Source organism: Leuresthes tenuis, unplaced genomic scaffold (assembly GCF_036924035.1).
Source record: "Leuresthes tenuis unplaced genomic scaffold, fLeuTen1.0.hap1 SCAF_19, whole genome shotgun sequence".
Taxonomy (NCBI): domain Eukaryota; kingdom Metazoa; phylum Chordata; class Actinopteri; order Atheriniformes; family Atherinopsidae; genus Leuresthes; species Leuresthes tenuis.
In genome coordinates this window covers 3,418,881-3,434,155 of record NW_027325373.1, presented here as the reverse complement: position 1 = coordinate 3,434,155, position 15,275 = coordinate 3,418,881, and the positions used below count along the sequence as shown (strand labels likewise).

The 15,275-nt window shown below is 41.0% G+C and overlaps 1 protein-coding gene across 3 annotated transcripts in view; it reads right to left on the bottom strand.

Annotated features, from left to right (window-relative positions):
• ghrb (growth hormone receptor b) overlaps positions 1-10,644 on the bottom strand; it is a 171,740-nt gene extending 161,096 nt beyond the window's left edge. For 2 of the 3 annotated variants that reach the window (XR_011909060.1, XM_072371828.1), the window contains exon 1: positions 6,127-6,229. Coding sequence is in view for 2 of the 3 variants with exons in the window: in XM_072371828.1 (XP_072227929.1) it covers positions 6,127-6,229 (103 nt within the window). In the remaining variant the exon portion in view is untranslated. Of the gene's footprint in view, positions 1-6,126; positions 6,230-10,561 lie in introns of those variants that run through there. The other variant, XM_072371829.1, reaches the window with a different exon arrangement.
• Between the last annotated feature and the right edge of the window lie 4,631 nt (positions 10,645-15,275).

Sequence of the window (15,275 nt, the reverse complement as noted above, 5' to 3'; positions counted from 1 at the left end):
TCTTCTTTTTGCCCATTTTATGTGGCCACACACACCACCAAAACATATTTTATGTCCACAACTGCCAAGAGGCCACCACAAAAGAAGATATATTGTACTAATTTCAGTTTAAAAGAAAATAACAAATGCATCCTTATAGCCAGTCTGTCTCTGTGATTCATAACTTTAAGCATAAAAACAACAAAATCCAGTATCGGGTTCAAATAAAAAGAAACTCTTCTTTCCTCTGGACCTCTAAATCATGTCTACAGGTCTGTATTAACAGGTATAGTTTGCTCTCAAAGCTATGGGCGTGACTGGGGAGCTTTTTTCTCTTTTTTTATTCATTTTTTATAAACGTGCTGTTGAACACGCCTGATTGTACGACCTGGAAGGCATCAGCAACATTTCAGAGAGGATCAACACACGAGCCCCGGTGCTGATAAATGTGAGAACAACACGGCTCTTTCACAGCTGAGAGGCTTTGAGCAGATGATGCATACCTCAGAGCTGCTTCTGAGAAGGGAAGTTACACGGTAAAAATAACCTGTTTACCAGATCCTCCTTTGAAATGTGCCTCTTCAGGATTAGGAGGAGAGTCCATTTGACACCCTGCGGTGCGGTGCATTTTTGTACATGTGGCTCCCTTCATAGTAATAACTTGCTTTGTAGTTGCTGGTGTGTATAATCAGGAAAATGGGCTGGAACGTTATCGCCCTAATGTGGTGGCACAAAGTAGTTTCGGTTACAGCAGAACGCCAGTTTTACACCATAATGTTTTATGTAAAGGAACGACTATCATCAGTGGTACGTTTGAACTGTTTAACTCGCTGTAACACAAACTCCCATTTAAAGAGCGGTTTCACGTTATAACAGAGTCTGTTTTTCTTCCTTTAAGGGCCACTGGATATGATGACAATACATGTGTGCAGCGCTAGAACAAAATGTTTTCTCGTTTCATGCAGCATCTGATTTCATGTCTACGGAACAAAAGGCAGCCAACATCCAAAGAAGAGTCCTTCGAGAAGCCTGGAGAACTATTCCTGAAGACTCCTTAAAGAAATGACAGAAAGCTCGTCTCAGAGGGTTCAGGCTGTGTTGGAGAATAAAGGAGCTCAGGCCAAATATTGACTTTTAAAATAGCTGGAGTTGCACAACCTCTGTTCCTGCCTGATATGCTGGATTTCCATGTATGTTTGCACTCGTTTCTATAAGTCGCTGCAGCAATCTCGCATGTTTCAGTGAAATATGAAGAAAAGCACCGACACCGACTGCATTTATACCAACTACAGTTAAAGTTTCAGTGTGGGACATTTCAGGGGATCTAACATCAGACATATTGTACACCACAGTCGGGCTGGGCGATGATGTGATGATACAGATTATACAGGTCCTCCTCCTTTGTGTCGTTGGACAGCGTTTCGAGTAAAACCAAACACTTCTCACTCTGCTTTTTCTGTTTTTCATGAATACACTGATGGGCAGAAAGCTCAGAAATTGGAAGGAATAGTGGTTTAGAAAAAGAAATCAACACATTTATCCAAAGTTCTGTTATTTTTATGTGTCAACCCAACATTTTAGTTTAACCAAGTACCTGTACTCAGTATTTCCTGCATAATAAATGCACATTTGGCATTTGTGACAAACCAAACCACTTAAAAACCAATCCAGTTCTAATATCTTAACAGTGGATGAGGAAGGGATTTTACTTGGTTGGTTGCATTCCTGAGCTTTGCCACTAGATGTCACTACATCTTACACAATAGACCTTGAAAGGGGGTCTGTGGTCAGTTTGAAGCCTGGTTTAATTCTGTGATATTAGGACTAAAGTAAAGTGCTTTGCCATGTGGACTTCTATTTGTATTTCTGTCATTTTCCACATCTTTCCTTAGAGATATAAAGCCAGCAAAAAGGAAGGAGGGTAAAGTTTTATTATACCAACTTCTGGAAGACCCTGAGAAGATATATACTGTCAATACAAAGTTAGAGTAGAGTTGGGCCCTTCTTGGCAGACAGACTTGCACACTCTAAGGCCTCCTTTTTGTGCTCCTACGTCACGGTAAGTGCTGCTGTGTTTGCTCAGCAGCTGTCAAGCAGAGTTCACTTGTGGAGTAAGTAAACACATGAGCAGTAGATCCAAAGTGCACTTCGAACAGGGCCATCAGACGTTCTCCTCGATGGTAATTCCAATTAATAAAGTTACCTTCTCTGTGGCTGAACTGCTGGCAGATACGAAGTAAACATGTTTACATCATGGTTTCCCTCTCTGTGCCACCAACAGTCTATTTCAGGGTGAAACAGCATCCTCACTCAATCTGTTTTGATAAGCCAGATGTGTTTCCTCTCCACTGTGATTTGGAGGGAATCAGGAAATGAGAGCTAAAATGAATTTCCTTCCAAGGAGAGACTCACCCTCTCAGCAGACCCCAGTAATTCTGATCTAGAGCAGAGCTCATTGTCTCTCTTTGTTTAATGATGACTGTTGTGTGCCGTTCCTTTAACTGCATCTGCACTGGTGTGCTGGTGGGAAGCTGCCATTAATGTCTTAGCTCTGAGCACACAGGCCAAGCGGTTATTTAGAGAGTCACATGTTCAGACATCAATCAGTGCACTCTCAGGGGGAAATGCCTTATGTTCGGCATTTAGAAAAGCTATTTCCTACACCGGCAAAGCCCCACAATGCTCTCACCAGAGATTATGGTTTAAAACCTTTTACTGAACTAACAAGATTTATGGGTAAAATGTGAAAAGTCCAGTCAACAAATGTAAACATTAACAGCCAATTTGCTGGCTCCAAATGATACAGACAGGGGTGCACGGGAAGGAAAAAAACAACCGTCACTGTCCCCCACAGAGTCCAATCAATTCCTAGAAGTAGTGCATCCACAGCTGGTGGCTTCAGTGTAGCTGGGAAGTGAGAGGGGTTATTCTGGGTGATCTGGGTTTTAAAATAACAAGTCCCATGTAGCTTCTAATAGGCTCTCAAACCTAAACGACCACGTCAGCCCGCTCCCACCCTCCAATGTGAACCACGGGAGTGGATTAATGGGAAAAGCGGCATGCAGGTCGATTTAGGCATAAAAACAACTTAAGAAAAGATTATGTTTTGGGTCCATAATGAGCACTTTGTAAAGGTTAGAGCAGAGTGTCTGAAGAAAGTAGTCTCCAACTTTGGTATTTTTTCTTTTTGGAAAAAAAAAAAAAAAGACATATTTTGGGATATTTTGGACCCTTGTGGCATCTTTAGATCACATGACCTCAGTATTTATACACCTGCCTCAGAGTAACGACAGTGAAAACCAAAAAGCTCTCCTGAAAGGCCAGCCAAAGTCTGAAGAAATACAAATTCGAGTCGAGTTATAAAATAGAACAAAAAAAAACTCCAAATACCCTGCGGGACACCGTTAAATCCACAAACCTGCTGAGAAAGAGCAGGCTACTAAAACTCCCAAACCAGGCAAGAAGAGCATCAATCAGAGAGGTGACGAAGAGGCCAGGGGTAACCCTGAAGAAGCTGCAACTTTAAAGCAACAAAACTGGGCTGTATGGAAGAAGGATGGCCAGAGAGAAACACTGCTCGGGGCTGCTTGGGGTGGTTTAGGAGGACAAGCAGTCTTTGGAATTGGAAGGTCGGTGGTTAGACTTCCTGGACCATGTATCCATCCTTGGGCAAGACGCTGCACCCTACATTTCCTACTGTGTCCATCAGTGTGTGATTTAGGAAAGAAGACCTGTGAAGCCAGTGAAATCACTTAGACTGAGACCTGCTCTATGGGTGAATGTGGCTTGGAGTGTAGCACACTGTGACTGGGCAGCTAGACAAGAAAAGTGCTATATTTAAAGAATAATTTGGTGACACCGAAAGCACCTTCCCCACAGTGGAGCAATGTGATGGCAGCACCTTCAGTAGGTCATGGGAAATTGGTCACAATTCTACATAAAAGGCACATTCTTGAAGAAAACCTGTTTTAATTGAGACCAATCCTGTGGTTTCCCTTAACAACGACGTTAAGTAAACCATTTAAAAAGACACACAAGCGGTTTCAGGGGGAATATTTAAATTTCTGTGACAGAGAATCTGTGGTATGACTTAAAGATGTAAAAGAACGGGAGGGATCCTTCCAGCTTAAAGGAGATGGGGCAGTTCTGCCATAAGTCATAAACCCCAGAAGCTACATGTACTAAACTTATAGAGATATACCCCGAGACACTTGCTGCTGAAACTGCTGCTGACTTATTTCTTGCTGATTATAATCACAAATATTTTGCACCATGAAAGGAATGGACACATTTGATTGGTCAAACGAAAGAAATATTGCAAAAAATTTAGCTTTGAAGACAAAAGACACAGGAAATGCAAAAGGTAGCGGATACTTTTTTAAAGGCACCCTAACTTCAGCTGATATGACCACATGGACACGGGGTTAATGTGGGAAACATTCACGAATCCAACTTAAAAATTTACTGAGCAAAAGAGAATCCTTAAGTTAAACTTGTCCAGACGCAGCACTGACTTCTCGGGGGATTGCAGGCATCTAGGATGGACCGCATCACAGTGGAAGTGTACATTGTGGTCAGACCAATCAGCATTCAAGAGCTTTTTGGGAACGCCGTGTGCTTCAGATCAAAGACCAAAAGGACCACCTGCAACTTTATCACCAAAACAAGTCCAAAATCCAGGATCTGCGATGGTGCGGGGTTGTATCGGTTCATCAAAAAAGCTCATTTCCTCTTGTGTGATGCAGAGAAAAACAACAGTTTTACCATGTGAGTAATAAACCGAGGAAGTTTCATAGTGATGTCCCTTTAATTCCTAACAGTCAATGTCATAGACCAATATTTACTGAATGTTCAAAGTCAGTTCTCTCTAAAACATTAGCTCAGCTTGAATTATGTGGCCCCAAAAGTTTAGGAAGGGAGCAACAAAAGGCTGTAAAAGTAAGCAGTAACTAAAAAGAAGCATCTGGAGAAACATGATGCAACTTTTTTGTGTGCAAGGGAAGAGGTTCTGCCTGCAATACTGCAATTAAAACTCACACCAGAGGTAAAGTTACCGACTTCTGAGTGCACTTTGTTGTATTATCATATTGCAGAATGATATAAAATAAAGGCACTAAAACCACTAAAGAGGTTCTCTCTATGTTCATCAGCTGGAACACTGATTTTCCCACTGCCACTCGATGTAGAAAATGTGGATCTAAGGTTCTGCTGAGCGATAAAGAAAATATTTAAACAAAGCAAGAGGCAGCTGGCCGGTGTAGAAAGGCTGTCTTTGTTGCTTCTGACTGCTAATAGCTAAATGATGAGGAGAAACACTGAAATCATGAGCAGGTTTATGTGTAGATCTCTTTCCCATTGGGCAGAAAGCCGTTAACCTCAGTGGCATCAGACCAATCTGAATCACTCAACAAAATCTGAGAAGACGGCAGAGATTCAAAAATCTGCAGGTCTGAGTAATCCTCAACACCAATTTCTGAAAACAGGCCGATGGCCCTCACTGTCTGTGATAAAAACCCAACGGCCTTGTGCAGCGCCACGAAAAGCATGAAAACAAAGCAGAGCAGCGGCAGGAACCAACCGAGAGCGTTACGCAACAAGACAAAACACAGGATGTCAGTGCGGGACTTTAATGGGCAAGCCAGAGCCGGTCTGTGTCTGTGGATAACATGCGGCACATGTGTGAAAACACAGCCTTTCAACGGCCACTGGGCAGCAAACCAGGCCTCCGCACTGAACAGTTTCCCATTGTTCGGCAGTCGAGAGCTCGCTGCTCTGCAGAATTCCTGGTGAGCCACTTCACTGGAAATCTGCTGGCTCTCTGCGGAGGGTTGTGCAACACATGTTGTGCTCATCTAAATGCCAAAGCTGCACGGCAGGTATACACTTGTTATGTTTGGAAAAGCTCTCAGCAGCGGTAAATTAATAGCCCCTTCATCTTGAATGTTAATTAAAATGATATTTGTGCAATGTTTACTGTAAACCAAACAGACTGAAAGCCTTTAATTGTCATCAAACGTTAAACACAGCAACATGAATGCCAAACAACAGAAGTCAGCATGTGGTGTGCATCAAGTACAATTTAGAAGCAGGATAAACTCCTCCAATGCAACACAAGTAAATGGAAAATTCATTTGTTGAAAATCCTACCTTGTTCAGGGTCTGAATCCAGCGCTGACGCGGTGAGGATGTGAAGGAGGAAGAAGAGCCCGCTGAGAGAAGCAGCCATGATGTTGAGCTGTAGTGGAAGCATGTGGCTAATGTTAGTTTCTTCACCCAGATGAACCACTCCAGCCCTGAAAGTCCAACCCACCCACACAACATCAAGCAGGGCTGCTTTGGATCAGTTATCCAACGACTTTTCCAGAAACCAGAATGTTGCTGGATGACCTTTGCTGGCTATGAATATCTAAAATATGAACTTCTTCTGCCGAGCACAACAGATCCTTCTGCATTTCTTAACCTTTGATGTTCTCTAAGTAGTAAACACCATCTTTGTTATTGACTGGTCCAGTTTCCATTGACCAGAGAAGCAAATCAAAAAGCAGTCTCTTGAATCACACAAGTCTCCATCGACCAGATTCCAGTGAATAAACGAGGGCCTGTGGTGTCACTAGAAGGAGTTGGTACAGCCTCCTTTGCCAGTGGGAGTAATTCAGTAAAGGAAGTAGCTGTCCTCGCCAAAAACAAACCCTGAGGAGGAAAAATAACAGCCCTGGACATCTAAAAAAGGAATATTCTGTCATCTCTGGGAAGCTGCCAGTCAGTCATGTGAGTTTGTTGTTTTCCAGCTCACTGGTTTAAGTTCAGTTTAGTTTAGAGAGTGATCGTGGTTAGAGGTAATATATATATATATATATATATATATATATATATATATATTTATATCCCTTTTCACCCTGCAGCCATTACCCTTTGGAGAAAATGTTTACACTTCCCCTGCAGTCGCTCTAACAACTTATAGAGGTCTTCAAATGGGATTTTTTTTGGTTGCACTGGCCTCATGTCTTTAAGCAATCAAGAGTTTAGCTCATTGCTATTAAAAAGATTAGAAGTTAAAAAGACTGGAAATAATTCACTTGATGTCATTAACCTGGATTGCAGGGAATTAATGGCACTTATTTTCTGCACCCACCAGCTTCCCTTTAACTGATTAAAGGGAACAGCTGCTACTTCAGTTGCCTCTTGAACGGGCTTCTGAGTCTGCTTGTGCTTTTTCCTGTTGAAATGGAGTTCAGGAAGGACCTGGCCCCAGTTCAGCTTCACCTTTAGACCCCTTTTATTCCCAGACCTTTACTTTAACACTTGCTTTAACTCTTAGCACCTTCACCACCTTGAAATACTGTTTAAATCATCTTTCACACGTATATAAAATGTATCTGAGCTGCTCTAAATAGTGTGATTTTGTCAGTATCTAATTAAATCTTTATGTTAAAGTCATTAGAATTTGGAGTCTATAAGTTTGCGTTGAGGCTCAGAAACATTGGAGAAAGGTGTAGATGAAAAGATTTGAGGCATGCTTTTCAGATCTCATGCAAAGGAGCTGCTTAAACAGCGTTAATGAGGAGGGAGAGACCTGTCTGCATGGCAGCTGACCCATTGTCACAGATCAGCCCCGTAACGTGAGCACATACAAAAGCTGCTTGTGTCGGCTGAATAATGCAACGTATTAATAGTTATCCACAAAGTATCTAGTTTGAGGGTAATAGACTTGGAGCCCCACTTTTGACTCAGAGCACTACTTTAATTAAACTGCCAAGATACATTTGTGCTGATTTATCATTTAGGTTCTACATTTGGCAGGAAATAAAGAATTGAGCTTCTTAAACGGAAGTTTCTGTAAGTGAATTTATAGGGTTTGGACTTTTGGCCAGAGAGGCAATTTAAAGGCTGTCAGCTTGAATGCTGCAACAAATGACTCAAGCCTAAATCCAGAATGAAATCCAAAGTTTTATGGATTTTCTGCTCTTATCCTATTGAATTGGCATGTTTTAATTTCATAAAGGTTATCTCTGTCATTAGGACATTGTTGCAGAGGCCTTGTGGTCCATTCAGATGCAGAAGCTGTGCTGCCGTGTTCTTTTCAGGGAGAAGAGGCTTTCTCCTGCAGCCCTTTTCTAATTGGATAACGTTGATGCCTGCAGGGTCTGAGGTGTGTTCTCAGAACATTACAGCCGGACCTGAGAGGGAACTTGCTGGAACGCTCACTTCTGGGAGGATTGACAGTTTTCGGCATGTAAATAATCTTTCTCTCTGCAGGACGACGGACTCAAAATGACGCACTTCACGGTGTTTTTCGCATCGTGGTTTAGTTTTTGTGTAATATGTCAATATGTTGTATTTCCCTCATTCACAGACCTGCTGAGATGATTCATTTTCATTATGTCCTGAAACATCAAACTTAACACTGAAAGGGGTGAAAGCTGTCTTTCTGTGAGAGTGATGCTCATTTTCGCCACATTCACTTGACTGTTTCTGTTTGGTTTCTTTAACCTTACTGACTCTGTAACAGCAACACACTCGACTACTCACTGCTGCAGACAGCACGGACTCTACTTAGATGTCTATACTATAAGCGTCACAATAGAAGTTCAAGGCCAGTTTTTATTGCTTTCCCAGCCACACAAGTCCCTGATTTTGCTTTGTTTTGTCTTATAAGTTATCTGTTCCCCTGAAATGATGCATGTCCAGCTACAGAAAGTCAGCTCACACAGTTAACAAGCCACAAACCTGCAAACTCCGTCGAGGTTCTTGTGAAAAACACACATGCCGACTGTTCTTTTCTAAAGTAAACACTGTTTTAATTAAGCATAATGACAACCATGAGATTAGGACTGCAACTATCACACCAAAGGTGCTCCAACTTCACAGAAAAACCCCTTTATTAAATAATTTCCCACACCTAAAAGGTTATTTTTGTGCACACACACTATATTCTCTCAGCTGAAGGCTGCTTCAGGTTAGTTAAATGTTGTAGAGGTAAAAGATTCTGCCGAGGTCGTGGAACACGAGATGATGCTGGGATAAACGAACAGCATCATGTGCAGCAGGAGTTAAAATGTCGCTACGTTCATCAGCTTCTCCTCACACATTGCAGTGAAACAAAAACCCAGCCAACAGAAAGCCACGTCTCTGCCTCCCCACCACAGGTTTGGAATGATCTGCATTCAGATCCCTTCATCTGGGCTTTTTAAACATAATTATGATGAAATAACGCTGTTGCTCAGGGAATTTTAGAGTTGTTAGAATAGTTTCAAATGTTTTCAGATGAAAATAAATACGAAATCTTGGATCCAAACACAACAGGGATCTTGTTGCGTCGACTGAGGAGGAAATTAAATAGTTTGACCACGTCTGTAAATCCAAACAGGAAGAACCACTTCCTGGGAACGATTAGAGCTTTAGGTTTGGTTTTTTACTTTTGATCTAACGCTTTGTCAGTCTGCACAGCGCTGTATGGACTTTGGTTTCTGTCCCAACACACAGTGTGTACTTTAGAACCATGTAGCCATGTGGCCTCACAGAACTATGTCCAAATGTTTGCCATCATGGAGCTCAATCTGGGTTCTAGGCCCATCTGAAGAATAAACAAAGCAAACCCAATGCACCTGATCACAATGAGAAGTGCCACAGCAAAGGGTCTGAATACTTCTGTAAAAGAAAGATTTCAGATTGGGACAAACTAGATCAAATTGGGACAGAATGGAAAATAAAAACATTTATTTGGACTTCTGTTTCACTGCATATGGCATGAACTGAAGGTATTTCATGGTTTGTTTCGTCAGATCCATTTAGTTTGTTAATATGAACCCAGTGTTGCATACACCCCCATTAAATCACAGCCATTTTTCTGGATGGTCCTTTCCATTTAAGGTCCAGAGCACAAGGCAACCATTTCTTCCCTGTCAACACTGTGAGAAATTACACAACTATTATTTTCCAACTGAACCAAAACTTCTCTGTCCCAACTGAAAGTTGATAAGTCAATACATTAAACGTCCTCTGTTCCAACAGAAAAGTCAAAGTAACCACAATAATAACGCTTTAAAACACTGATAACGTCCCAGCTTTTTTTTTAAGGCTGGAGTCAAAATGTGCAAAAAAAAAAGTTCAAATTCTTTGTATTCAAGGCAAAAAAAGAATATATTACACAAGGAAACACTAACAAATCCTAACAAATGCCAGTGAAAGGTGCAACAGCATAACAGACCAGAAATTATGCAAGAAAAAAGCTCTTTTTTATGTTTTTTCATGCGTCTATTTCACGTTTGGAACTTTAAAATATTAATATTAATGATGTTATTCAGTGTAAGCGAGATATTTCCTATCGAAAATATTGACTATATCAACAGAAATAATGTGACAATCAATCATTTAAAACTATCTATATCTCACTTTTAGTGGGGTCGCTTCCCCAGTTGGAACTCTTAACTTTTCCCCACATTATCTCAGACTGATTTAAGGTGGAAATGCTAAAGACACAATCTCAGCTTTCTTTGCGTTCAGTTCACGGCTCTGTATGATCCTGCTGGTCCACATTCAGAGGAGTTAACAGGCAACAACGTGCAGGACAGACGGGACTCACCGCTGCGGCGGACCGGACTGCGGGGCTGCTCTGCTCTGCTCCCCGGGCTGGAGCTCCCTCTGGTTCCCCCGATGAAGCTGCAACAACGAACTAACTAACACAAATATTTCACACAAAGTCGCTCTGAAGGAGCTGCCTGCACAGTTTAACAGCCAGCCGTGAGCGTGATTCACCGAGAGTGCAAGAAAGCTGTCCAAGACCAGCTTCTCCGCCTGTCCCTCTGACAGCAGCCTGTCTGCCTGCAGCTGATTGAAACGCAGCGAGGAAAAAAAGGAGAAAACCCGCAGGGACAGCGCCGGCCGCCACCTGCTGGTGGATTCTGGGTACTGCAGGACGATGGACGGCAGCCGACGAGCAAAGGGTCTGAAATGTTGGACCGATGATCCTGTTCGACTTGTTAACGAAGCTACGAATGCCAGCCTCTGTTTCTAAGCTTGAAAGAAAAGAAAAAAACACGAGTAGGCAGAACAAATATCCAACAAAGTAAGTATTTGATTGAGTAACTTGTTGACTAAGCGGCAGGAACAGTCAAAAAAGTTTCACCTAATAATTAAAATTAAATAAAAAAAACCCCTCTCCTGATATGTTTAAGCAGCGAAAATACCCTTTTACACTCTGCGTGTGTTTGTGTCTGACTGGGTTCAAAATGTATTTTTAGCTTAAAAAAGAAAAACCTGTAAAAATAGAACATCTCCTGTAACTCCCATAATGAATATTCCGACCCAAGATATGGGATGTCACAAACATACCCAGAATAAAACCCAGAATCCAGTCGTCTGTGTTCAAGGACCAGAAATAAAGAAAGTATTTTTTCTGTGTAACTGCTGTACAGATGTTTTTAGACCAGTGAGCATATGCACCGTATAAAGGACAGATGCAAACGATTTAATATGAAGCACGTTTGTCAATGCAGGGGAGATGGTGGTGAGATTATCAAGATAAGAGAAAATGAGGCTGAAATAAAATTAATCAATTAAATATCAGTTTAAATAATCTAAATTAATCTTTCCAAAATAAATAGCTCAATATAAATTAAAGAAAATGGTATTCTCGTGGCTTGGTTGGCCCCAGGTTAAGGGTAAGTTGATCTGGATCAGTGCATAAGTTGCACCATATAAAGGTGAACAAACAATTAATTTAATCTAAATAAAGTGCATGACCATGCCTCATTAAAAAGCTAATTTGATGGTCTATTTTTGTTTTGCAAATGATCGCATTTCTTTTCTTTAAGATAACATAAAACCTAACAAAGAGATTACACCAATGTTGCAATCTTTCCAAAAACAGAGAGATTTTTTAACAAAACTGCATATTCACTGAGATATAATGAGCAGATAAAAGTCTCTGAAACTGAAGAACATGTTTGTGAATTAGCTAAAACTAAATGCAGATCAACACAGGCATGAAAAAGCCTACGTCGGATACAAAACCTGCTGTTTTTTTCACTTTTGGGAACTTTCCAAAGCAACAGCCTCAGCTTGAAGACCAGAGCAAAGTCCTGTTCAACGCTTTATTCATGGAGGTCGCAGTAAAATGTAAATGACAGCCTGGCACAGTTCCCCCCTTTAACTCACCTCTTCAGGTAAATATTTAGCTAAATAGCTTTGATTATACTAGTGTTATTACATCTGATATGGCAGACTTTTATTTTGACAAGCCACAACCGGTTTTTAAAGAGAACCGGAGCTCATAACTCATTCTTCTTTTTACTTTCCTGAAGTAATGATCCAAAATTAACATAAGAGTGCATAGCTGCACTCATCCTACCCCGCTCTATACTAAATTCATGTCCACTGGCAGGTTGTCCAAAGCGTCCTCCCGTTCACTCCACTGTTTTCTGAGCATGTAGTGTACAAAGAATATGTGGAAACTGCCTGTTAATGTCCACAGCTCACGGTTGTGTTTTTATATTTATGCATTTGGAAAACGCTCTTATCCACAGCAGCTTACACTCATGTCCCAGGTAGGCAGGTAGGACCCCTACTGGAGGTTGTACCTTTCATGCCGGGGGTTTGAACCCAGGTCAGCCACATGAAAGGTGGCAATCTAACTGGTGTTTCTCATCTGTTGAGAATCAATGAGAGCAGTAATATTTTTAAGATGTTCCAATAAGGTGGTTAGTATCCTCCTCTGCTTGAGTCATTGGATTTGAGAAAATATTTGTAAGATATGTGCCAGAATTAGCCGTAAACATGTGGTATGCTCTTGAAATACTGAGCTACATGAATGAGATCATCGTGGCTCTGGTAACAATTCATTATTTACATTGAAACAGTCAAACTTATATTAGTATATTGATGATTAAACATAGTTAGACACTAAGCTGAACCCAACAATCAACTCAACCAAGCTGTGGCATTGCTACTGTCTCCCTTCTGGTAACGGAGCTGCTTCTCTGCTGTCTTTGAGTGAGTGTTTTCCTGCCAGTGGAGTCACATTTCAGAGCCTGTCCAGTTGGTGACTTTGACCCACTCATATGACAGCAAAGACTTGTTATTCTCCCCGTGTCATCAGACCACCCCTATGGACCACCCACTGATTCTCTATGTGCTTTGCATAGCACACACACACACACACACACACACACACTTATTTGTGGCCTTTACTCTAAACCCAACCACAACCTAATTCTGACCTTAATCACAGGTCAATCATAAGTTTTGACTCCCCCAAAATCCCGTTAAATAAATAAATGGCCCATAATCTTGTCCCCATATAACCTGTTGGACCCCACAAGGATAGTGGGATCCCAGTCTTTGGACCCCACAAGTGCAGAAAAACAAGAACACCATTCTCTACTTTTTTCAGCCAAATGCCTTGAGCCAATTGGTACAAACATACAATTTAGAAAAAGACCAAAAAAGACCAAAAAGACATTTTCTGATCCAGTTTCATGTCGCACTGCTTCAGCCAGCCTCAAAAGGACCAGTGGCTTCCACTCTCTGTGCTTCATTTCAGCTTTGACATTGTGCAACACGTTTTTATTTTAGTTTTGGACAGTTCTGGATCACAAAGAGGTCAAAGGATTTGCCAGCTCACTCATGAATAGAGCATTAGTGTCTGTTAAGTCTATTTCTCTGGTTTTATCTCTCATTAAAAACACTTGCATTGCAAATATAGAAGAAAATAAAGAGAAGACACGATGAAACAACTACTCCAAGTTATCGTAAACCTCATATTTTTATGAGGAACTACCCATTTAAATGATGACTCCCATCTTTTGTTGAGTGATTCTAAGCTTCTAAACAAAGGTTTTTAGTCCCAAAAGTACAAAAACAGCTTTGTTCCTGCTGCTTTCACTGACCTGAACAAGCTGAAACTAATCTGCACAGACACCTTCTCTTAGTTTTAAGGTATTTTATTCAGTTTGTAATCAGGTTTTATTCTGTTTTCATCATTTTAGAGATTATTCCTCTGAAGTTACTGGCTGACCTCTGATATGTGGAACAAGATAACATGAATCATTTGATTGTTTTAAATTATTTGACCATGTCTTAGAGGCTTTATTCAGCTACAGAGGGAAACTCGTGTGTAAAGAATTGGTTTTTGAATCATGCAAGCACAGCTTTGTCTTTACAGTAAATGGTGTAATGGTATAAATGGTGATATTATGAGGTCGTAGATATGTAGAAGTGCAGGCAAGCTTTTTTTACTGCAGTTTGGCATTTCAAATCGAAGCCACAAATAGCCACGATACTAACTTGTAAGCTGAAACACGGACTGCTTCGTTCTGTATTAATTTCTTGAAAAGTGTCATTTTTGGACATACGAAGTTTCTGCCCAACAGGAAAACTTCAAAGCTGAGTTTCCATGCTTTTTCTAACTTTTATAATTTGAGGTTTTAAGAAAAAAAGGCTCATATGATGCTTCATCTATCTATCATCAACACGTCCTGTAATTTACCTGGAAGTTATTTCTCTATATTACTATATAGCATAGAATTAGCCAATCATACAGGGTGAAAATGTATGTCATGTACCTCATGTTGTACCTCATGAAACATTGAGAAATGGAGGTGAGTCCTGTTAAGGTGCATTTTTGTAGTTCACCACTAGATGGCAACCATGTACAGTATGCATGCTGCTGGCCAGTTAAAACCTCAAGACACCAGGAAAGTTGTTGCTTTTGGTGACTTTTCTGCAGCTTCAGACTTAGAACATCATTTTTTAAGATTTTACTGGATGATAAAAAGATTTAACTGGAATAGAAAGATGACCTCTTGAGGGAACATAGCTTGATCATAGCATGCCATAGTTTTATCAGGATCGTCCAATAACTGGAAGGTCGGTGGTTTGATCCCCACTCTTCATCCCACTTTTATTCAGATTGATGAACTGACAGCTGGAGGGGTGGCAGTCCACCTCCTTGCCATGGCTGAGGTGCCCTTGAGCAAGGCACCCTTACCCCCAGGCGCTGTGATTGGCTGCCCACCGCTCCAAAGTCCTAATAAGAATTAGGGTGACTTTGGATTTTAAATACTGTCCTTATGGTACCAAATCTTTTAACATGGATGTGACACATATTTAGCAAACAATCAAGTTAAATATGCTTAAATATGAGCCACGCTGGAATTTTTTCTAACCTTTATCTAATCATCCAGTGTCAGCTTGTGACGGCCTTATCCAGGATAAACACAAGTGATGCAACCGCTGCAGTCTCTCTCCAGTGAGGCTATTCTCAGCGGATTTCATCATTTGTTCTTTTGAATCACAGA